This window comes from Artibeus jamaicensis, unplaced genomic scaffold (assembly GCF_021234435.1).
Source record: "Artibeus jamaicensis isolate MK-2021 breed Jamaican fruit bat unplaced genomic scaffold, CSHL_Jam_final contig_559, whole genome shotgun sequence".
In the NCBI taxonomy this organism is placed as follows: Eukaryota; Metazoa; Chordata; class Mammalia; order Chiroptera; family Phyllostomidae; genus Artibeus; species Artibeus jamaicensis.
Window position 1 is genome coordinate 590,275 of NW_026521887.1, and position 24,818 is coordinate 615,092.

Sequence of the window (24,818 nt, forward strand, 5' to 3'; positions counted from 1 at the left end):
TGACTAAGGGTTCAATAAAAGGGAAGTATCCCTTATAAGATATGTCATACATTCTATTGGAAACAAGAGTAGCTATGTCTGGACAACCAACAGTGAGAGTGGAAAGACAGGATTTTAATTTTTTACCTTATCTGTATACTTTGATTTCTTTAAAAAATTAGCTATTGCTCTTTACTTTTATAAGAAGTAATACTATATTGGAACAGACGTAGTACAATTTAACAGGACATTTATTTGCATTTTCAGCTGATATTAAGTTCATAGCTATGAATAAAATGGGCATTTTCCTATTAATGAAAAGTTATAAATTAGAAATTTTAAATTCTAAGTACATCATGTGATATAATTAATGTATGATATTTTAGGATATGGATTTTGTATGACCTCTGGACTCTGGACTCTAACCTCAATTCATTTAAAAAAAACACTGTGACCCAGTATAAGTGAATGGCAGATTGTAGCAAAAATTGATAACATGTACTTAGAGTATGCTTATGGGGTAATGACATGTTATAGTTATGGGGTTTAAGAACAGGAACTATATGGAAAAACATAAACCTATTATATTGGAAACAGAAGTAAGAGTATTATAATTAAAAAATATTTTTTTCTTGGGATTATGTGGGAGACTGCAAATACTAGGTGGCATTATTGAGGAAAATTAATCTACTAAAATTTCTTTTTTCAAAGAATAAATCTGCTCACATAGTTTGTTTATTCAAAAATCTTCAATGCCACTCTTTTGCACTCACCTAAATAATCAATTGTACAAAACTTAGCAAGTTACATAAAATTCTATATTTCTGGCCACACTATTTCAGCTTCATCACCATCCATTCTCACATAAACTATATGTCAGCACAATCACATGTACCCAAACATACTCTATAATTCCATTTATCTTCTGTGCAACAGTCCTGTTTCAAATGCCTAAATATAGAATCTCCTGAAGTTTCCAAGGCCCAGCTCTAAAAGTTACCCTCATGATATTGTTTTATATTCTTGAAGCATTTTCACATGTTATTATTCTAATAGATTCTTTTAACCAGTGAAGTACTTTTGGCTTCATTTCATAGATGCTTAAATTCATCTTTAAAGTCCAAACTCACTTGGCTAGTGGTAGAGTTAGATGCAAATTCAAATACACTGAATTCAGTCTGATCTTCTTAGGTAGTAATTACATTGCCTTCCAAGAAGTTTTCCTTGTCTGTTAATCAATGAACACATGTGCTTTAAGAGATTACAAAGTAGAAGGTGCTGTGATGTGTTTGACAGGACTTATAATCACAAAGTATGACCTGCTCCAGCAAGAAGCATTCCTTCAAACTGAGCAACAGGACAAATACATAGAGTTAAATAAATAAATGCTTAACTAGAACATGGAAGCAAAAATGTCACAAAGCAGAACAGCATTAATTGACTAAAAATTATATATACATATACATATATATACACACACAAAAATGAATGTGTGTGTATATATGTATATATATGTGTGTGTGTATAATATATATATCACTTTTATTGGAATATAGAGGAGGCATGACTCATTTCAAGGCATTATAGTCAAGAAATTTATATTGGACTGTGGAGCTTTTTCTGGATCAAAAGGATAAGAAGGACACAAAAAGAAGAAAGAGCATTTGTGTTGAATGGTATAAGGAATGGTGTTCATACTTTTGTTCATGTCTGTGTTTTCAAATGCAAAATATACAAGATAGAGAAAAACACCCTGCAATGTGGTGTGAGACTTGAGAGTTGACATTGAACTAGCAACAGAGCTCTGAATAAAGTCTTTCCCCAACTCATCTGATTAGCTAATATCTTAATTAGCATTGTTTTGTAGCAGTTCATCAGTTAAGTTATTAATTTCTCAAGATACATTTTTTGGAAACAACCACAATCTGTATGTTATGGTGTTAATTATAATTAAATAAAATGAAGACAACCATTTTATAAAATTTGATTAAAAAACTATTAACCCAATCCAAATAGGTTTTAAAAAATAGCTATAATTAGGAAAGGGGTGTAGTTTAGCAACTTCATTGGCCATGGAATTTAATGCATGGGGGAAAGCATTTTCTCTGTCATCAACCTTGAGACTTCCTCCAAAATTTGGTTACCATTTAGAGTAACCCAGTTGAGAACTAGAGATAAGAGGAACAATTCTTTATAATCACTAAATGTACCAAAAGTTTATAAAAATATTAAAATATTACTCAGGGTGCTTAACTTGTTATAGGGGATTAACTTTGTCTTTGAGGAAATTTAAGTCCGTTGAATCTGAGAAATTTCTGAGAGACCAGTTATTAAGAGTTACAAGCTCTGGTTTTATATACATATATACTTGGTGGGAGCACCATTGATCACTATTTTGTGTAATGATGTGTGATAATAATAATAATAATTGTTCTATTATTACTAGAATAATTATCAACATAATTAATAATTGTTATATGATGAATAATATAATAATTCTATCATCAGAAGATATAAATGTGCACAATTTTTGTTATCATAAGGAATGCAGATGGCTAATGGAGGCTAAACTTAGTTAAGTACTATAAGTAATGATGTTCAGCAGCAACAGCAAAATGATGTTTGGCTAAGCCAAATAAATGATGAAGGGTGATAGTGTTACCCAAGATGATATAACAGGCAGACCACAAATACCAGTGGCTGACACAAAAAGAAGTATATTACTCACATTAAGGCCAAAATTATTGTTTCTGATCAGTGAGTGACCTCCCATGTGGTCATGACTGTACTTTGCATCTTCTTGGGTCTTGGAACATTCTGTATCAGCTTTTGGATGAGAAAGGGCATGGAATATTCCTAGGCAAAGGGAGGTTTGTATGGGTCAAGCTATAAACTGGCTCACATCACTATGCCTCCTATTCCATTGGCTAGATCTCAGTCATGTGATTATTCCTAACCACAGTGGAGGCCGGGAAATGTAGCTTATCTATGTATTTACAGAGAAATGAACTTGGTGTCTGCCACTGTGACCCTGGTGTCAATTAGTGTCTTTGAGACACTAATTGGTCATGGTAAATTATGCGTTTACAAATGCTAGACAAAATCAGGAAAGGAAAACATATTTAAAGAAGGATTAGGCAGGAAAAGAGGATTTTGCCAAAGCAGGCAATATTTAAGAGTAAATTTTTTAAATCAAGACTTCATTCTAAAACATATATATAATAAAAGCCACCTGGAAGTATATATAATTAATTTCAGATCACTTGGTCTTCACATTCTAGGCTTTTAACATCATTGACTTCATGACACTTCTTTGCAATGTCACACTTCATCTTTTTTAGAACCTGTTCTGACAAAGTCAGAAGTACGAAATGACTTGTGACAAAAGAACGTTATTTCAAATAATAATGTAATCACAGAAATCAGAAAAGAATCAGGGCTATAAGGTCTACTAAAATAAATAAATTTCTTCACCAATGTTAGATGATCATGTTTTAGCATGATGGAACAAGACACTATACTTAAGTAGTCAGGAAATCTGGGCCCCAGATTCCCAGGTGTCTCTCTTCCAATTTTCTGTTATCTTGAGCAGTAATTGAGGTATTCGTCTTGTGTTTTCCACTTATAGAAAAAAGCAAATATTTATTTCTAACTTATAATCTAAGTAGCCTAAAGTTTTCAAAACTGGTAAATGGGTTTAAAGAAAGACAATACAATAAAGCTATAAATGGTATTTTATATTTAGCTTTTTCTTATAGTTTATAACTTAAACAAATCCCTTTTTAGAATTAACATTTTGTTATTAATAATAATTTCAACTTCTCTTCATTTAAACACCAGTAGAGCTCCACTCCAGCTACCCTGGCCATCTTGCAGTTCAGACATGCCCCTATCTCAGGGCCTTTGCTCTTCTCCTACATGAAATGCTCTTCCCTCATATCAGCTCCCTCCCTGAATTCCTTACTTTATTTTTTTCTCAATGAGGCTTTTGCTGACAACCCGATTTAAAAGTACAACTCAATTTTCCTCCATATCATTCTTGTCACTTCTAGTCCTACTTTTCCTGTGTTACTTTTTAATATATAATTTAGTAGTAGTCCCCCACCCCATTATCTGTGGGGAATACATTCAAAGACACCTAGTAGATGCCTGAATTTGCAGCTAGTTTTGAACTATATATATATATATATATATATATATATATATATATATATATATATATATATATACTTTTCGTTAATGTTTAATTTATAAATTAAGTACAGTAAGAGATTAACAATAATTTATATTAATAAAATAGAACAATTATAGCAATATACTGTAATAAAAGTCATGTGCATGAGGCCTTTCTCAAATTATCTTATAGTGATATTTTCTTTTCTTTCTCACTTTTTTCTTGTGATAATATGAGAAGATAAAATGACTACATGATGAGATGAAGTGAATAATATAGACATTGTGACATAGTGTTAGGTTACTATTGACTTCCTGAGAATACATCACAAGTACTTTATGGCTTCTGTATGACATATCTGAATTGCCAACATCAGTTATCTTGCACTTTGGGGCCATTATTAAGTAAAATAAGGCTTACTGGAACACAAGTACTGTGATACCACAAGAGTTGATCTGATGACTGGGATGGCTATTAAGTGACTAATGGGTGGGTAGAGTGGTAGAGTGCACAGCATGGAGATGCTGGACAAAGGCATGAATCATGTCCCAGCTGGGATGGAGTGGGACAGCTCAAGATTTCATCAAGTTATTCATAATAGTATGCAATGTAAAACTTTTGAATTTTTTATTTCTGTAATTTTCCATTTAATATTTTAGGACTGTGGTTGATCATGAGTAACTGAAATCACAAATAAGAAGGGATGACTATATTGCCTTTAAGCATATTATAGATATTTTTTATTGTTTGATTTCCCATGCTAAAATTTAACTTCCATGAAGGCAAAGATGTTTGTTTTGTACACTAAGGTATCCAAAATGCCTAGATTTGTGCCTGGCACAAGTGGATCCTCAGTAAGTATTGGTTTAATGACTGAATAAATGAACCTCTGAAAATTCAATTTTAGGCAATCCACTTTTTTAGAATTCAACACACATATATTATGTGCTTTATTTTGTCTTATGTACTATGCATATATATTAACAGTTATATACATTAATACCATATATATCATTCTTTATGCAGAATACAAGGGATTTTCCAGAGTCAGTCATTTTTATTGTGACTCTCACATTGCATGACAATTTTAGAATCTAATTACCATATAAAATGTGACATTAATATTCTCTAATCAATGATGCAATTGCCTGTGATCCTATTTAACAAGTCTACTGGTACATTTTTAACATGGGAATGAATTACAATATTTGATAAATGTAGGAATATTCTATCAGTCTGCTTTCCCTTAATTCTTCTGAGGCTGCTGCTGGTTGACAATTACACAGAGCTGGCAATTAAGTGCTTTGTGTTCAGAATACAAAAATGATTAAGATGTATTAATGAGAGTGCGTATAATATAATGAGAATGATTTGAACAACATCTCTATATGTTCAGAAGTCTATCAGGGTCTATATATACACACAAGATTATAAAACAACAAAATAAGTTGTATAAAAGAAATTCACATTATAGAGTAACAGGAAGCAAATTACAGAGGAAACCAACTATGTTGCTTGGAGGGTGGACTCAGGGATACCATCAAGAGGAAAGCAATATTGAAAAAGCATGTGGAAGGTCAGTGACAAGTGTAGAGAACAGTTCATTTCTGGCAATGTACTCAGCATTAGGAGGAAGTCGGCAGCACGGTCCTATGTGATATAAGGTGTGTAAGATTGTTATCAGCACAGAAAAATGTAAACTTACATTGTTAATTAATTTTTTTATTAAAGAGCAAATTCCAAGTAGCTACAGTTCTAACTGTAAAAACAAACCTATACTTTAATGTATCTTTATACACACATGTACCAAGATGTACCCAGAAAAGTCCAGCCATTGTTAATACAATGAGAGTGGTTTGTGCAATATTAGTATGACCTAGAAGCCAATGAGAGTGGACTGGAATGTTCATGTGTGAAAAATGACAACTTCATTGTACTAGTCAGTGGGGGCAGTAGACAATGTTGAGTGAGCATGTGTACTGTGTGGCTGTGGCATCCAAAATGACTGAGTGAATAGAGCAATAAACCTGCGTTCAATTTTCCATTAAGTTTTAAATTCCTCCATGGGAACTATTTAGATGATTCAGAAGGCCACCACTATGGGAAACAGGTGGTTGGCAGCTTCATCACGATAATGCACCCACTCATGCATTGCATCTCATGCAGTTTTTTGTTGAAACAAGTCACCCAGGTGACTTAGCCCCTCTATGGCCCAGATTTGTTGCCCCATGACTTCTGGCTCTTCCCAAAACTAAAATCACTTTAGAATGGGAAGAGATTTCAGACCTTTGATGAGAGTCAGGAAAATACAATGCGGTAACTGATGGTGATTGGGAGAACTGTATGATGTCATTGTCCTATTGTCTGGACACCTTCAGTATAGAAAAAAATATATGCATATTTATGTATGCATGTATGTGTGTATTTATATATATTTATATGTATATATGTGTATATATATACACACACACATAAATATATATGGCAGCAGGGTAAGAAAGATTTTTTCTTTTTTAATAAGAAAGATATTCTTGAACAAAACAAGAAAAGCACAGACTATAAAGATAAGGACCAATCAATCTGACTTAATAGCATTATAAATTTATATGCAATAACTACATAAGTTTGGCCAAGATGAAGCAAGTCCTTACAGCCTATTTCTCTCACTAATTATAATAAAAACATTAAATAAAATACATAAACACCAATCAGAGGACTAAAAACAGTAAACAAAAACAAGTGAGTTGTGAAGGAAATCAAAACTTAGAGTGAAAGCAGAATAAAGACATGTTCAGATTAAAGATAGTAAAGAGAATTCCCCAGACCTGCTGCAAATAAAATGTTAAAGGATTTCTTCAGGGTAAAGTAAATGATAGTGGAAGGGGACTTAAAACTCTAGGAATGAAAAATAGCCACAGATATGTTAAATTATGGGACAACAAAAAGATTATTTTCCCCCATTAAAGCTGTCTAAAACATGCATTATGGTTGAAAGCATAGTTATAATATAGTTTGGGAGAATATGTTTAATATATGTAGATGTAACATAGGTGACAACTATAAAGTATAGAGACGTAGTGTATGTGACAACTATAAAGCAAACATCTATAATAGAAGTTTAACAAAACTACATTTCAAATTTATAGGAGTTTGATGATTGCAGCATCAAAGACTCTAGCACATGGTTTTGACACACTTCAGCAGAAGTCAATCATAAACAACAGCTTAATTTCTTTCTTATTCTTTTTTCTGTTTTACTTTGAAAACCCTGGGTTGAGACAGTCCAAAACAAAATATGAGACAGCGCTGAAGGATGAGACTCCCAGGCCAGGCAGCACTCAAACAGTTACTGAGGAAGAGCAGACACTAAGTATGAATAGTATAGTTGCTGATGACACAACTAAACCAGAGCCGGAAGGATGTCTAGTGGGTGATATGCACAAAGAGAAAAGGAAAGATGCTGTACCACATATACAATTGAAAAATGGATCACAAGAAGCATGAACCAAGGTAAACTGGAAATGTAAAGCAAGGAATGGAACATCTAAATATTTCAGTGCTTGGTCAGAGTGAACTAAAATGGACTGAAGTGCAACATTTCCAGTCAGGCAATTATAAAGTCTTTTCTGGAAATGACAAACACAGAAGAAACAAAATTGCTTTAATACTGAAGCAAGATGTAGCACAGACAGTTAGGGGTTACAACACAAGGTTGGAATGTATAATGTCAATCAGACTTCTAGGAAAACCAATTAACTATGACTAAAGTCTGCTCCAACTACAGTGGCTGCAGAAGACAAAATTGAAGGCTTTTATATAAGTATTCAAGAAGAAATTCATTATACAGCAAAACCAGATATGCTGATAATTATAGGTGATTGGAATACAAAAATAGTAAATAAAGCAGAGCCCAATGTCCTTGGAAAATTTGGAGTAGGGGTCAGGGATGAAGCAGGAGCCTGGCTTGTGTATTTCTGTGAAGCCAACAACTTGTCTATCACAAATGTGTTTCTAACTACCAAATGGATGACTGTATACATGAGCATCACCAAATAGGCAATATAGAAGAAATAAAATAAATTATATATTTGGAACCAGGAGATGGAGAAGCTGTATTCTCTTCTAAAACAAGATGAGGAACAGATTGTGATACTGACCATGAACTATTAATATCAGACATGAGTGTAAAGCTGAAGAAGAGCAATACAACACTCATAGTACCAAAACAATGTAAATAACACTCCTGATGAATTTAAGGTTCACATAAATACAGATTTGTACTGATAAACTCAGGTGACCAAAACTAAAAGAACTATGGTTTGAAACTAGAAATATTGTTAGGAAAGAATGCAAAGAAGTCAATGCCAGAGTGTAAAGGAAAGAAAAATCAAGATGGATGACAGAAGAAATACTAAATGTGAGGAAGGGGGGCCACAAAACACAGAATTATTTTCTGGAGGGTGGTCTCTCTGTTATACAAGCTATTCCCACTAGTTGACTGTTCTAGGAACCCATCTGTAACAGTGTACCTGCTGGCATTGTTGTGAGAGGCTATTTTTGGCCTCAGTGAATTTTTTGAATACTAAACACTTGCCCATTTCATGATGGGTGATTTACAAGTGCCCCTGCCCACACTGCATTGACTGTTCAGCAGTTTTTTATCAAAAATGGCATGACTCCCATGCCCCACCCTCCCTATTCATCTGATCTTGCCCTAAGGAACATTTTTCCCTCAGGTGAGAAAAGTCCTCAAAGGGAAACATTTTGCCAATGTGGAAGAGGTGAAACAAGAAATGGCAGAAGCACTAAAAAGTATCAAAATCAATGAGTTCAGAAATTTTCAGCAGTGGGAAAAACATCTTGAGATGTGTATTGCATCAAATGGAGAGTACAAATGGAGGTGAATGAATTTAAACATGTAAGAATAAATACACAATTTTTTAATAAATAAATTGTGGGTTTTTTGGGTCTTCCCTCATATTGTCAAACACAGGCGAAAGGCAAAGTAAAAGATGATACAAAGCAGCATTTAAATCCTGAATACGGCTTTCCAATGACTATATGTGCAGATAAAAATGAACTATCAGACTTCTCTCCAACTATGAGTCTGTCTCTATTTTGCTTGTTAGTTCAGTTTGTTCATCAGATTTTACTTATAAGAAAATCATACGGTATTTGTCTTTCTCTGGCTTATTTCACTTAGCATAATGTCTCCAGGTCTGTCCATGCTGTTGCAAATGCTGACAGCTCTGGGAGGGTGGTTAGAGGGTGGAGGGATTGAGCAAAAAAGAAAATGGACTTATGGACATGGACAACAGTGTGGTGATTGTTGGGGGGAAAGGGAGGTGGGCAGGGTGGAAGGAGATATAAGGGGGATAAATTGTAATGAAAACATGCAATAAAAATAAATAAAAATTTAAAAAATAAAAAGAACTATTACACAGTCAACACAAGGAGACAAAAAAGAACAGCAAAGAGCTCTTTACCAGAAGATTCAAGAAAATAAGAGGGAAATTCAAACCTAGAGTAGAAATGCTGAACAACCGACAGAGAAGCACACTATCTAATCAGGAGAAAATAAAAAGGTGGTGGAAACAGAGTCCTAAAGATCTGTACACAAGGAGGCAAAAGGGCGATACACCTTTGAAGATGATTACTAGGAGGAAGAACATGAAATTATAGAACGTGAAGTGAAAGCTGCCCTGAAAGTATTGGGAAGAAGTGAATCACCAGGGATTAATGGGGTTCTGATAGAATTATTTTTCACAGCACAGAGATAAGATCTGCCAAAATCCTCACAAGAATATGTCAGTAAATATGGAAACAAAACAATAGTCTACAAATTGGGTGCTTTTCAATATACATCCCAATTTTTAAGAAAAAAGATGCCAAGGAGTGCAATAAGTATAAGGGCATTGTTCTCATATTCCCATACAAGTAAAGAAGATGTTTAAGTTGGATTTTAATTGGAAATATTCATTGGATACTGGAGTGCTCCAAAGAATTTCAGGTTAGTCTACTTTTATAGACTCCAGTAAAGCCTTTGACTTCATGAATCATGAAAAGCTGGGGTTGCTCTGAAAGGAATGGACATGCCTCAGCACTCAAGTGTCCTGATGAGTAACCTGTATCATGAGCAGGAAGCCACTGTCAGGACAGAATAGGAGAAGACTGAATGGTTTCTTATAGGCAAAGGTGTCAGACAAGGATGCATTTTATCTCCCTATATGTTTAATCTGTATGCAGAACATGTCATATGAAAAATGACTAGACTTAGAAGAAAGAGTGAAAATTGTTGAAAGAAGTATCAATGATTTAAGATATGCAGATGACACCATCTTATTGGCAGAAAGTAACAGTGATTTGAAATTACTTTTGATGAAAGTAAGAAAGTGTTAAAGCAGGATTATATTTAAACATTAAGATGACAAAATCATGACTACAAAAGAAACGCACAACTTTAATACAGACAGTGATACTGAAATTGTTAATGATTTTACTGACCTTGGTTCAGTCACCAATTCAAGTGGTGACCGTAGCCGAGAAATCAAGAGAGGACTGAGACTCAGAAGAACAGCAATGAAAGAATTAGGAAAGAGCACCAAGAGTAAAAAAATGTGTCATTAGAGACCAAGGTTAAGGTCACCCACAGTCTCTTGTTCGCAGTTATTATGTATAGGTGTGAAAATTGGAAAGTGAAAAAAGTTGAAAGAAAAAAAGGATGGATTTATTTGAAATATGGTGTGGGAGGAGAGCTATACAGATATCCTGAATTTTCAGTAAAGCAGGTGGGTCCTAGTGCAAATTAAGCCTAAAACATCACTGGAAGCAAAAATGACAAGCTTTAAAAGTGTAATGGAGGGCCATGCACCAAGTTCAGTGTGACTCCCCTCAGTGTGGCAGGCAGGGATGGGATCACACTCGGCATGAGTGTTTCCCTAAAAATATGCTGCCAGGGCAAATATGGTAAAATGATAAGGTTCACTGAAGTTGTATGTTTTACTAATCACTGTTGCTTTTTTCTAAATTTATAATTTCTATAACAACATATTTTTGAAAATCACATATATGACATACATGATTTATGAAAATTCCAGATAAATATTGGTCTCTGCTAATTCAATCTAATTTCCTACATATTTTAGGTAGAGTCTTTCTATTAGAGTCAGAATTGATATTCAAGATATGGACCTTGAAAAAGAAAGAATACTGTAATAATACTACCAAGCACTTTTTCAGCACTTGCTATATTGCAGGCAGCATACTTGACGTGTTACATATATTCTCTCTAATCAGTCTGAAAAACAATCACTAGTTTCTATATCTATATGTCAAATAACAGATTTAGAATTTATACATAGATTTTTCATTTCTTTAATTTTAAAAATTAAATTGAATTAATATTAAAATAATTAAGTTAACTAGAATATACTTAAATGCATTTTCTTAGTTGCATTGTTCCTCCCTCCCTTATGCAGTGGCGTTGGCTAAGTGCAGCTTTCCCATATGGAAGGTGAGTATGCAGAGATAACAAAGACCCTTCTCCTCTTTAAAAACATATCACAATTCTGATTTCTCAATCTTTTCATAGTTCTTAAAATTGAATTCTCCTCATTGATAACAGTCAATGTCTTCACTAGGAAAACGCTGTGCATTCAAATACATTTATGGTATATGTATGGTACAATTTTATGAGGAACAAACACAAAATATAGGATTTAGTTTTGTTGTTTATGTTCTAATTTCCTATATATCTGTACAGGATATGTCCCTTTTCCTTTGAAAATGTTGTTGTCATTTAACTCATACCATCAAATTAATTCACTGCTTTCATTTCTTGAGCATAATGTGGAAGTCACAAGTGGTGCAGACTGATTCCCAGAAATTGCAGCTGTGTGAAAGAGCTTCTATGCTGGATTTCAGTCTGTAGCTCCTAAATGAAACACGTGTATACTTCCTTTCGAAATAGTTATCTGATTTTTATTTTTTACCATATGCTTTAGAATTATCTCTTAATTATTAAATTAAATATCTAGATTTAGTTATTTTATCTAGCACACTTTCTTTTCCATGTCACAGTGTATTTTGAAGCAGTCTTTGTAGAACACAAATTGAATATAGAAAGAAGACATTGGGTTTATTTAGTGCTCTGTAACTCTTCATTTTGTTGATATGTTACTTTCCAAAAAAGGTTTATTTGATTGTTCAGTAAAATAAGCCACATAACAATTTGTTCCTTCATATGGATCAATTGCAATTGATTATGTTATGGCTTTCACTGGCTGCTGTTTCTGGAGTGGGGAGATATACATTAAGCTCTTGGGTTTTAGAATGCCACTATTTTATCAGATACCATCAGTGACTTCTTAAAATGAATGTTTGATTCTGACAGATATTAATAAAAATTTTTATGCCTTTGTAAAAAACAAAATAATATTAAAAAGGTTTGGCAAGAAATATGATAAATACCCATAATGAAAATGAAAGATCATAAACCACACCATAGTTTTGTGAAGAATAGATAGCTGAGAGAAGTAAAATGGCATGAAGGGTAAGTTGGTAAAGGTAAAATGAGATGCACATACAAATAAACTATGCTCATGTGGGAAAAGAAAACATCTCATTTTTCAATGTCAAGTGTGGACCCCTAACCAGATGTGCAACTAGCAATTTTATGCCAGGGCAAGCACTCAGCATTTACATTATACAAGCCCATTGGGTACCCGTCTGCCTGCAGGACACCCCCTCCTGCACTGCTCATATTTTTGCTCTATTTATAATACATAGGCTTCCTGTGTCAGGTTACCTGGCCTTCTGCATCAGCAGAGGATTGCAAGCACAGCAAAAAACACTACGAAGTCATTCTGGGTTGGAAGATGTTCTCACTGTTATGTTCACTGCTGAGCCTTCCACTGCCGCGTTATTGCTAAGAAACTGCATCATGCCAAATGGCACCAATTTTTTTAAACGTTATTTTACACTGCATAAAATGTCAAATATGTAAATGGTGTATTATTTTTATGCAGGCTGTCAAATTCTAAAACCGATTTGAAATGGTTTCTATAACCTACGAAATTCCAGATTTGAGGACTTGGATGTGCCACAAAGCCACATTCCAGGGCCAATAAGTGGAAACCCATGATGTCACACATTCACTGCTGGTTTTATTCCTGCTGCCTGAGTGCTTTGGAAGGTCATGAATATTTTATCTTTGTTCACAGCGTGGACCTACCAAACCACCTATATAAGGACCAAAAATAAACTCAGCCACATTTGTGATACAGCTAATATCTCAGTTTTCACTATTTTCAAATATTTTAAGTAAAATTAATTTTACTACTTAATGTAAAACCATATTTGAAAAATTAACAAAATTAACAAAAATCATGATGAAACTGAATATAAGCTACATTTTTTTATATTCTGTACCAAGAGGAAGGAAATTACTACTTATCAGATTAATGGCAGTCAAAAATTCTTATTTGCAAGCAAGCAATTGAAGACTAACTCTGGGCATCTTAACAGTTAGAAGCTTTACTGGATGGTGAAAGAGTGACATGGAGTTCAAAGAAAAATCTGGCAAACTGGACAAACCAAGGTGGATGCAGTGGTTGGCAGTAGACATACACTGATCAACATCTGCTGCCACTATAGGGAGCCACCACTGCCAGATGTGACCCCCCCATGGCAACAGCTATTCTCTGCTCTCCATTATGTGCCTCTCACTCCATAATCAATGGCTGATAGATTGACTGAGCCCATATCACATGTATTCGTTTAGCTATCAAAGGACAAAGAAAAAGGGAGACTCTCCCTTTAAAATTTCACTGTGATATTGAAAAAACTTAAATATGTGACTGGCAGCTAAAAATTTATAAATGTCTACTATGGCTTTTTAGATTTCTGTCTTGAACCAGCAATTCTTCAAATTTCATGAAAAAGTTGAATGACTCCTGCATTCCTTTTAATGAGTTATGGTAAATTCATTCTCAGAGACAGGACATACAATGTTGACATCCATTCAAACTGTGGACTCTGAATTTTCCCTATAATCTTGGGTAAATTACTGTATCCATTTCCTGCTTTATCTACAACAGTGCCCATACACTTTTATCTTCCTTAAAGAAAATGAAATCATTCCTGATGCTAATTAAAATATAGAAATCCTCAAAAAGGGACTATTCAATTTGTTAGTTAGCATTTAATTTTACTTCTGTATGTCCAATTAGTCCAACTGATTTTATAGAATTCCTATTTAATTGCATCAGTAGAAAATCTAAAATGTAGTATGCCTGTATGTGTCCATACTTCCTCTATAAATGTCACACAAGAGACATTTATGCTGAAAGATGTGTGGCCATTAAATGCATAGTTTCACATAACTTGTATAGTTTTCAACAGTGAGGAATGTGTCTTACCATGAGAATGCATGTCCACACTTTTGTATGGAATAAAATATGCCTGTTTTTTCATTTCCTTGAAAAAATGCATTGGGAGATGACTGAAGGCAGGCAGGTTTGCATTTGAAAACAAGCCTCCATTGAAAATTGGGAGTGGAAAGTTATTTCTGATGACCTTTACCATTTCTCTTCGCTTCTTGGTCAAGTCAATGAAAGATCCGGGGAAAAGTTGCAGAGATGTCTATTTTATGTACCTTGTTTCAATATTAACCCTTTTCTCCATGAACCACATTGTAGTGAGAGCCCTGGGAAGGGTGTCAGATGGCCTATCATTGTGCTCTAAAGTACAGGAGTCAACCCTGTAATGAAAATCAAACCAATGTTCAATACAAGTAGGGTCCCCTGTGAATTATCTTAGATAAAGCATCTGTACTGCTTACAAGGTAAAGTAAATGCATCTCTAAGGAACAGAAGGGAGATTAGGACAATCTATTATTGCTACCAATCAGCATTTCCTTTTTATTTCAGTGCCTATATATCACTGTAAATGATTTCAGCAGATTACCTCCTTTAAGATTTATTTTTAAGATTAAAATTATTGATTTTTCTCACAACCTCATCAGTGTTATTTAGAAAATATGATCTGATAAGGCCATGCCTACATAATGCCACATATTAAGATGCAAGCTGATCAATAGCTGGATAGTGGATTTCTTAAAACATCTGGATACTTGACTGAGACTTTAAAAGATTTTTATGCAGATATTTGAAATAATAAGAGCTGTATGATGACTTCATACAAAATAAGAATCTTGTTGCTATACTTCAAATATACTAAATAATAAAGCCTGAAATATTGTTCCTTGTACACCTTGAATGCAAAGTCATATCTTTTTAAAGATAATTTATTGAAAACAATATTTTAAACTTATAAGAATAGATATTACACTTGATCTTAGCCAAAAGGCTGAGAAAAATAATTGGTGATGAAAGGAGACTTGACTTGGGGTGGTGAACACACAATACAGTGTACAATTGATGTGTTGTAGAACTGTACACCTGCAGCCTGTATAATTTGTTAACCAGTGTCTCCCCAATAAATTTAATAAGAAGGAAGAAAAGAAACTGTTTTAAATTCAACATAGCAAAATACTAAATTATATTATATAAGTCTTTTTTCTTTCTAAAAACACTACTGGGTTTTTTTTCTTGCAGTGAAAATCTTCATTTTGGTGAACTTTTTAAGGTCAAACACATTAAGCAAATATGTGAAATCACAGAAACATGCTGAAACATAGTTTTGTGCACTGTCATCTTATTTCTATTTAACTGTGCTCTGATTACATGTCATATTTTAAATGAATTTGTATTACATGGAATTTGGAAGCAGTAACTGAGATATAATGGCATGCCATAAAACCACAGGTGCTTCCAGTATTTTATTACCATGTGTTGTCACTTAGAGTCCCCCAATTTTAGCTGAGGTCAAATGTGGAAAACATATTAACATCATTCAGTAAATTTAATATCATCTTCCCCTGACAGTGATTAAAAAATTCTACAATATAAATTATGTTTATAGTACTTATTATTTTTATTTGTATGGGACAAATTATTATTTTTTAAACCAACAAAATGATTAAGTCAGCTGAGATAGAGGAGAGAGAAGAATATTAAGCTTGAGAAACTTAGGCAGAGATGAGAGTAACTCCTTTCTCTAGTACAGTAAAAAATATGTTCTTGGTCATACCTTAATAAATTTCTTGTCATAATTTCATTTATTATGGCATATGTGAATATGTAGGGGTCATTACCTGAGTGGTATGACTCTCTCTGTGTCTCTGAAATGTTGAGGTTGCTGTCCCACTCACAGACAACCTGGAGAATCCCTCTTCTTCAGGTAAACCTATGAGATCAAAACAGAGTAGTTAAGTTGTATATTTTTCCCTAAGCAAAATAAGCTGTATATTTATTGTAATACACTAAAACTGTTATATTTTATGGATTAAAATGATCACAAGTTAAACATTAATTGAATAAGAAAGACTTTCCAAGAAAATATGGGAAAATAAAGTAGTGCTCTAGTTCTGTTTAATAAATGAATATACTGGCAAAAGAAAAAAAATAATAATGAAGAAGGAGGGAAGATGGAAATGTGGTAGGAAAGTGCAGATTCTACATCCCCCTACACATGGGAGAAAAACTTAGCCAATCTACAGAGGAACAGAGCAAACAGCCAACAGTATCACAGCATACATGAAAATAGGAGATCAAAAATTGTAGTGGAATTTGAAAAACCAGACGTTTTATTCCTTCTTCCTTTCTTTCCAATTTTATCTCTTCTTCCTTCATTCTTCTGCTTTTTTTCCTTTTTCTTTTTTTTTTAAATATCCACAAGTGAGACAAAAATACCTGAAGCTTTGAAAATACCAGAGTTGGACCCAAAGAGGGGACATCCCAACAGCTGAGACAGTGAGACAAATTTCACTTTGCTAATACAGAGAACCTGAAATTTATTGCATATTTGTATTATTATTTTTACATATTTTATTTTAATAGTATTTTTGTATTCCTCTTCTTTCTGTATAGTCTTCTTTGCTTGGCTGGTTATATTGTACCATTTGGCAGGTTTCCCCTGTTTTCTCATTCATAGTGTATTGCTAATTTACTGTCCTTCACTTCACTTGTGATCCATCAGCACGCTACTCAAGGTCCTATACTCCCTATTCTTGTTATCTAGATCTCATAGATTCTGTCATATGATTGTTGCTCTAATAGTATTGTAAATAATAGCTATTCTATACAATTGTAAATACTACACAACACCCACCCCAGATCTTAGTCCACTTCACAGTTTCCTGAACTCTGTTACTGTAGTGGTTAACTCTATTCTCTCACACACTATGCCTATTTACTATCCTTTACTCTCACCTCACCTCAGAATCTGACCACCCCCAACCTCACTGCTTTTGAGATCCAACTCACAATCCTACCCTCCCCAACAAGAGTCTTATCTTCTTTCCATCCTTTCTAAAAAGTGACTAGTTGGGTGGAATATCATGGCTAACACTATACATAGCCAAAGGATCTTCTACCTCTTCTCTACCAGCTGCTACTGTAAATATCATAGAATACTGTCCTCCTGTCATAAACCATTTTGCCTTCCCCTCCAAATGATCAGAAAAAAAGAGTAGGTGGAAGTGGTGAACATCAGGATACCCAAAGGAGACTGTACTACTAAATTTCACAGGTATTCTACCACAGAAGTTTACACCATAAGCCCAGAAAGCCAGAACAAATAAATTTAAGAAGCTGAGGCAAACAAGAAAAGTCTCACAAACAATGGGAAGACAAAGAAATAATCCCCAAATGAGGATAAAGGAGGAAGCCTCAGAAAGAATGCTAAATGAAATAGAGGCAACTCAACTATTAGATATTGAGTTCAAAGCAATAGTTATCAGGAAGCTCAATGAGCTCACAGTGAATTACCAGAAACTACAGGGAAAATACAATGAACTCACTGCAAACTATATCAACATGAAAAAGGAAATAGAAACTATCAACAAGGGCTAAGAGGAAATGAAGAACATAAGATCTGAATTGAAAAACACAGTAGAAGGAATAAAAAGCAGGCTCAATGAAGCAGAAGATTAGATGAGTGAGCTGAAGGACAAAGTAGAAAAAAACACCCAGAAAGAGGAAGAAGAGGAAAAAAGGCTTAGAAAGAATGAAGAGGTATTAAGAGAAATGCAAGACATTATGAAACACAATAATATCCATATAATAGGGGTACCAGAAGGAGAAGAAGAAGAGCAAGGGATAGAAAATCTATTTGAAAAAGTAATGATGGAAAATTTCCCTAATTTGATGAGAGAAAAAGTCACACAAATTCAGAAAACACACAGACTCCCAGTGAAGAGGAACCCAAAGAGGCCCACATCGAGATACATCATAAATAAAATGGCAAAATGTCAAACTAAAGAGAGAATTGTAAAGGTAACCAGGGAAAAACAAGAAGTAACATACAAGGGAGCCCTGGTAAGACTAGCAGCTGACTTCTCAATGAAAACGCTCCAAGCCAGAAGGGAATGTCAAGAAATATCCCAAGTAATGAAAACCAGAGGCCTGCAACCAAGACTACTTTATCCAGCAACGCTCTCAATTAAAATGGAAGACCAAATAAGAAGCTTCTCAGACAAAAAAAAAGTCTAAAAGAGTACACCTCCACCAAACCAGTTCTGCAAGAGATGCTGAAGGGCCTGCTTTAAGGAAAGGAAGGAAAAGAGAGAGAGAGAGAGAGAGAGAGGGGAACAGAGGTAGGAAAATGGTAAAGAATAAGTACCTATCAACAATAACTTTAACGTAAATGGATTAAACACTCCAATCAAAGGACATAGAATAGCTGAATGGGTACGAAAGCATGACCCACACATATGCTGCCTATAAGAGAACCACCTCAGGACAAAAGATCTACACAGACTGAAAGTGAAGGGCTGTAAACAAATTTTCCGAAGCAAATGGACAAAGAAAACAAAAGCCAGATAAAACAGACTTCATAAAAAGGGCCATAAAGAGAGACCCAGAAGGTCACTTTGTAATACTCAAGGGAAAAATACACCAAGAAGAAATAAATATTGTAAATATATATGCAACCAATGTAGGAGCACCCAAATACATAAAGAATATCTTAGAGGACTTCAGGAAAGATATTGACACCCACACAATTATAGTAGGAAATTTTAACTCCCAACTATCAAAAATGGACAGATCTTCCAAACAAAATATCAACAAAGATACTATGGCATTAAACAATGCCCTACATCAAATGGACTTCTCTGATATATATATAGAGAGAGCTTTTCATCCCAAAGAAGCAAAATAAGCATTCTCTTCAAATGCACATTTTTAAAAGATAGGCTGCTTTTGAGATAATTTGGGAACATTTTTTTTAACAATTATTTATTTTTTTTTAACTTTTTTATTGATTATGCCATTACATTTGTTCTATTCCCCCCCCTCCATTCCCCTCCACCCTGCCTACCCCTCCCCCACCATTTCCCCCTTTAGTTCATGAACACGTGTCTCAAATTCTTTAGATTCTGTATTTCCCCTACTATTCTTACCCTCCCCCTATCTATTTTCTATCTACTGTCTATGCTACTTATTTTCTGTACCTTCTCCCCCCTTCTCCTCCTCCCACTCCCCTGTTGCTAACCCTCCATGTGATCTTCATTCCTATGGTTCCACTCCTGATCTAGCTGTCCTCTTAGTTTGCTTTTGTTTTAGGTGTGGTTGTTACTAACTGTAAGTTTGCTGTCCATTCACTGTTTATCTTTTTTATCTTCTTTTTCTTAGGTAAGTCCCTTTAACATTTTATATAATAAGGGCTTGGTGATGATGAACTCCTTGAATTTGGTCTTATCTGAGAAGCACTTTATCTGTCCTTCCATTCTAAATGAAAACTTTGCTGGGTAGAGCAATCTTGGTTGTAGGTCTTTGGTTTTCATGACTTGGAATACCTCTTTCCAGCCCCTTCTTGCCTGTAAGGTCTCTTTTGAGAAATCAGCTGACAGTCTGATGGGAACTCCTTTGTAGGTGACTGTCCCCTTAGCTCTAGCTGCTTCTAGGATTCTCTCCTTCATTTTAATCTTGGCTAATGTAATGATGTTGTGTTTTGGTGTATTCCTTCTTGGGTCCAACTTCTTTGGGACTCTCTGAGCTTCCTGGATTTATCATTTGGGAACATTTTTAAAGATAGACTGCATGATACAACACAAGACAAGCCTCAAAAACTTCAAGAAAATTGAAATCATACCAAGCATTTTCTTGGATCACAAGGGACTAAAAGTAGAAACAAACCCCAAGGGAAAAAAACAAAACACTAAAAATCATGGAGATTGAATAGCATGCCATTAAACAATGAATGAGTCAAGAATGAAATTAGGGAAGAAATCAAAGAGTTTCTGGAAACAAATGAAAATGACAACCCAAAATTTATGGGACACAGCAAAGGCAGTCTTGAGAGGGAAGATCATAGTGATACAGACCTACTTAAAAAGGATAAAAACATTTCAAACAAACAACCTAACCCTGTGTCTACAAGAATTCGAGGAACAAAAACAAAGACAGCCCAGAGCAAGTAGAAGGAAGGAAATAACCAAGATCAGAGCAGGATTAAATGACATAGAGACTAAAAGCACAATTCTAAGGATCAAGGAATCAGGAGATGGTTCTTTGAAAAGATAAACAAAATTGACAAGCCTTTAAGCAGGCTCATCAAGAAAAAAAAGAAGACCCAAATAAATACCATCAGAAATGAAAGAGGAGAGATTACAACTGACACCACAGAAATAGAAGGGGTTGTTAGAAATTAATATGAAGAGCTATATGAAAGAAATTCATAGTTCTTTCAAGTAATTTGAAAACCTAGGTGAGATGGACAAATTTCTAGAAAAATATAATCTTCTAAAACTCAATGAAGAAGAAACAGAAAGCCTGAATAGATCAATAACAGCAGACAAAATTGAAGCAGTCATCGAAAAACTCCTGACACAAGAGTTCTGGACCAGATGGTTTCATAGGAGAATTCTATAAAGCATTTAAGAAAGAACTAACCCCTATCCTTCACAGACTGTTCCAAAAAATCCAAAATGATGGAGGACTCTCAAACTCTTTATGAAGCCAGCATCATCCTAATTTCAAAACCAGGTAAAGACACAACAAATAAAGAAAACTTCAGGCCAATATCCCTGATGAACATAGATGCTAAAATCCTCAACAAAATATTGGCAAATTGCATCCAACAATACATTAAAAAGATCATACACCATGATCAAGTGGGATTCATCCCAGGGATGCAAGGATGGTACAATATTGGCAAATCGTTACATGTAATACATCACATAAACAAAAGCAAAGACAAAAATCACATGATCATATCAACAGATACGGGGAAAAGCTTTTGATAAGGTACAACACCCATTTATGGTAAAAACACTCAGCCAAGTGGGACCAGCAGGAGCACTCCTCAACATAATAAAGGCTATATATGAGAGACCTGCAGCCTACATCATACTCAATGGGCAAAAACTAAAATCTTTTCCACTAAGATCAGGAACAAGATGAGGTTGTCCACTTTCACCACTTATGTTCAAAGTAATAGTGGAAGGTTTAGCCACAGCGATCAGACAAAAATGAAAATAAAGTGATTCAAATTGGAAAGGAGGAAACAAAATTATTATTGTTTGCAGATGGCATGATAGTATATATAGAAAATTCTAGCCCTGGCTGGTGTAGCTCAGTGGATTGAGCGCGGGCCTGCGAACCACACGATCGCGGTTCGATTCCCAGTCAGGGCACATGCCTGGGTTGCAGGCCGGTTCCCTGCAGGCCAGTTCCCAGCAGGGGACGCACAAAAGGCAACCATACATTGATGTTTCTCTCCCTCTCTCCTTCCCCCACTTCCCCTCTAAAGATAAATAAATAATAAAATATTAAAAAAAAAAAAAAAAAAAAGAAAATTCTATACACTCTGCCAAAAAACTGCTCGACCTAATAAATGAATTTGGCAAAACAGTGGGATACAAAGTCAATATCCAGAAATCAAAGGCATTTTTGTTTACCAACAATGAAACAGCAGAAGCAGAAATCAAGAAAAATATCCCATTTGATATAGCAAAAAGGAAAATAAAATACCTATGAATAAACTTAACCAAAGAGGTAAAAGACCTGTATGCAGAAAACTACACAACACTGAGGAAATTTACAACCCTCTCAACAAGTAATAGAGAAGCACCTATGAGGCAACAAAGGATTTTATTAATTATCCCTTATTATAGAGGTAGAACTCCTGACACTTTGGGCTATATCATTCTCTGCTGTGGGTGCTGTCCTGTGCATCATGAGATTTTAGCAGCATCCTGGTCTCTACCCTAGATGCCAGTAGAACCTCCCCAATGTGACACCAAAGATGTCCCCCAAAATTGCCAAACATCCCCTCGGAAGCAAAATCATATTTGGCTTAGAAGCACTGTGAAAGACGGATCAATATAATTACAAGTGACTTTTTGATTAATATGAAGAAATAAAAAAATAAGGAATGAGTTCTACCCAGAGAACTTGAAATTTGTAAGTGATTGCTACCCTCATCTGAAATCATAATGAGCTGGAATGGTGTAATTCACAGATGGTAAACACAAGGCCCTTGGGCAGAATCCAGCCCTCCATCTTGTTTTATCCAGTCCGTCACCTTGTTTCTACCCAGTGCCAGTGCCGAGCTCCTTGCCCCTAGTTAAAGTTACATTTATACAGTCCTAAAATTACATTTGGCCCTTTGAAGGCAACCATGAAGCTGATTTGGCCCCTGGTGAAAATGAGTTTGACACCCCTGGTGTAGTTTATTAAACATGTACATGATTCCTAAATTAAAATCATTAGCAAGCACTGCATACTTTTTCCAATGGCAACAGAGAGTTAGTTGCTCAGGGAAGTTCACAAAATCCTATCATCACATAACAAGGCCTCCCAGTTGATCTTCCTGTTATGTGTACAAATACTTTGTATGGAAAAGTTAGCTTCATTGAAACTGGGAAGACTATGGCCAGCACCTGAAAAATGATACACCTATGTGTTGGGGGGGGGTTGTGTGCTGGAGAATGGGTCTCCCTCCCTCATAAGCAATAGCAATTTCTTCAGCTAGGTAGGGAAATACTGTATGAGAGACTGTGGTAGCTGGTGTGGGAAAGCAATAAGTGTTCCAGTGATCTGAAATCTAAATGGGTGGAAGGGAACATGAAAAGCTAAGATTGAGCACAAGTTGGAATTCCAGGCAACTAGATCAGCAGATAGTAAGCAATAAAATATATGTCCAGAAAACAGGGCATTGCAAAGGGTTTGAGATTTACATGAAGGAGAGGTGTCAAAGGTAGGGCAGTACAAAGAGCAGAATGACAAGCAGAACAAATGTCTACTTCTAGAGAATCTGCGTCATTGGATACTTTATTGAAACTGGAAATTTGAGGCAGGAGAAGAAAATTGTAATTCATTTTTCAAAAATGAGTTATTAGTTAGAAGTTCATTCTCTGAATCAAAGCAAAAACTCTATTAGTGAGGATACACACTCGGAGCCAAATCAAGAGCATAACATGCTTTATATAGTGTCAATTAAATAAAGTTAAGAAATTTTATTTTCTTTATGGTCAGCCTCTGAATAAAGTACTAGGAAATGCAATAAAGAATAAATAAAATTCTTTGCTCTTTAGAAGTTCAAATTTAATAGAAATGACCCATAATCAGGACACAAAACAGAGATTTAAGGAGTAAGTTGGAGTACAGGTAACATTGAGCAGAATCTTGAAGAAAGCAGAGATTAATTCTAACTGAAGGGATTAAAGAAAATGTAGAAACAGTGGAACTGCCAAAGGAATTGGGCCTTCCAGGGTGAAAAGGATTTTGAAGGTGAAGAAGATTGAGAAGAAAAAAATGAGATAAAGCAATAAAATGTGAGGATACTGCTCCACATCTAAGGTAATGGCCTATAAGAAATTAATATAGGACTTCTAGCCAATATGGAGGCATAGGTAGATACACTGCCTCCTCCCACAACCAAATGAAGGACAACAACAAATTTAAAAACAACAAATAACCAGAACTACCAGAAAATTGAACTGTATGGAAGTCTGACAATCAAAGGATTAAAGAAGAAATATTCATTCAGATCAGTAGGAGGGGTGGAGATGGGCAACTGGTGTGGAGAGGATGCCTGGCAAAGGCAGCCAACTAAAGGAGCGGGGTGGGCAAGGTGGGGACTGGAGGAGCAGGCAGTCCCACGTCTGCATGTGTATAAACCGGAATGGACAACTGTGGAGTGAGACAGACCACAGAACCTAGGGGTCCACTGTGGGGAAATAAAGCCTCAAAGCCCCTGACTGAAAAAACTTGTGGGGGTTGAGGTAGCAGGAGAAACTCACAGGAGAGTTTGTTGGAGAGACCCACAGGGTCCTACAACATACACAAAACCACCCACCTGAGAATCAACACCAGAAGGGCCCAATTTGCTTGTGGTAGCAGACAGCATGATTGAAAGCCAGCACAGAGCTGAGCAAGCAGCATTGTTCCCTCTTGGACCCCTTCCCCACATATTGTACCACAACGCAGCAACCTGGTTTCCCCTGCCCTGGCAAATACCTAACTAAGGCTTGGCCTCGTACTATGTAACAGGTGTGCCCAGACAAAGAAGTATGGCCCAAATGAAAGAACAGATCAAA

The 24,818-nt window shown here is 35.2% G+C and overlaps 1 protein-coding gene and 1 pseudogene across 1 annotated transcript in view; both read right to left on the reverse strand.

The window, feature by feature from the left end:
• Nucleotides 1-24,818, reverse strand: part of MYO16 (myosin XVI) — a 660,093-nt gene that overhangs the window by 14,832 nt on the left and 620,443 nt on the right. The window contains exon 34 of the mRNA XM_053670348.1: nucleotides 16,368-16,459. Within this exon, the coding sequence (XP_053526323.1) occupies nucleotides 16,368-16,459 (92 nt within the window). The remainder of the gene's footprint in view (nucleotides 1-16,367; nucleotides 16,460-24,818) is intronic.
• On the reverse strand, nucleotides 15,432-15,529 carry LOC119037097 (uncharacterized; annotated as a pseudogene).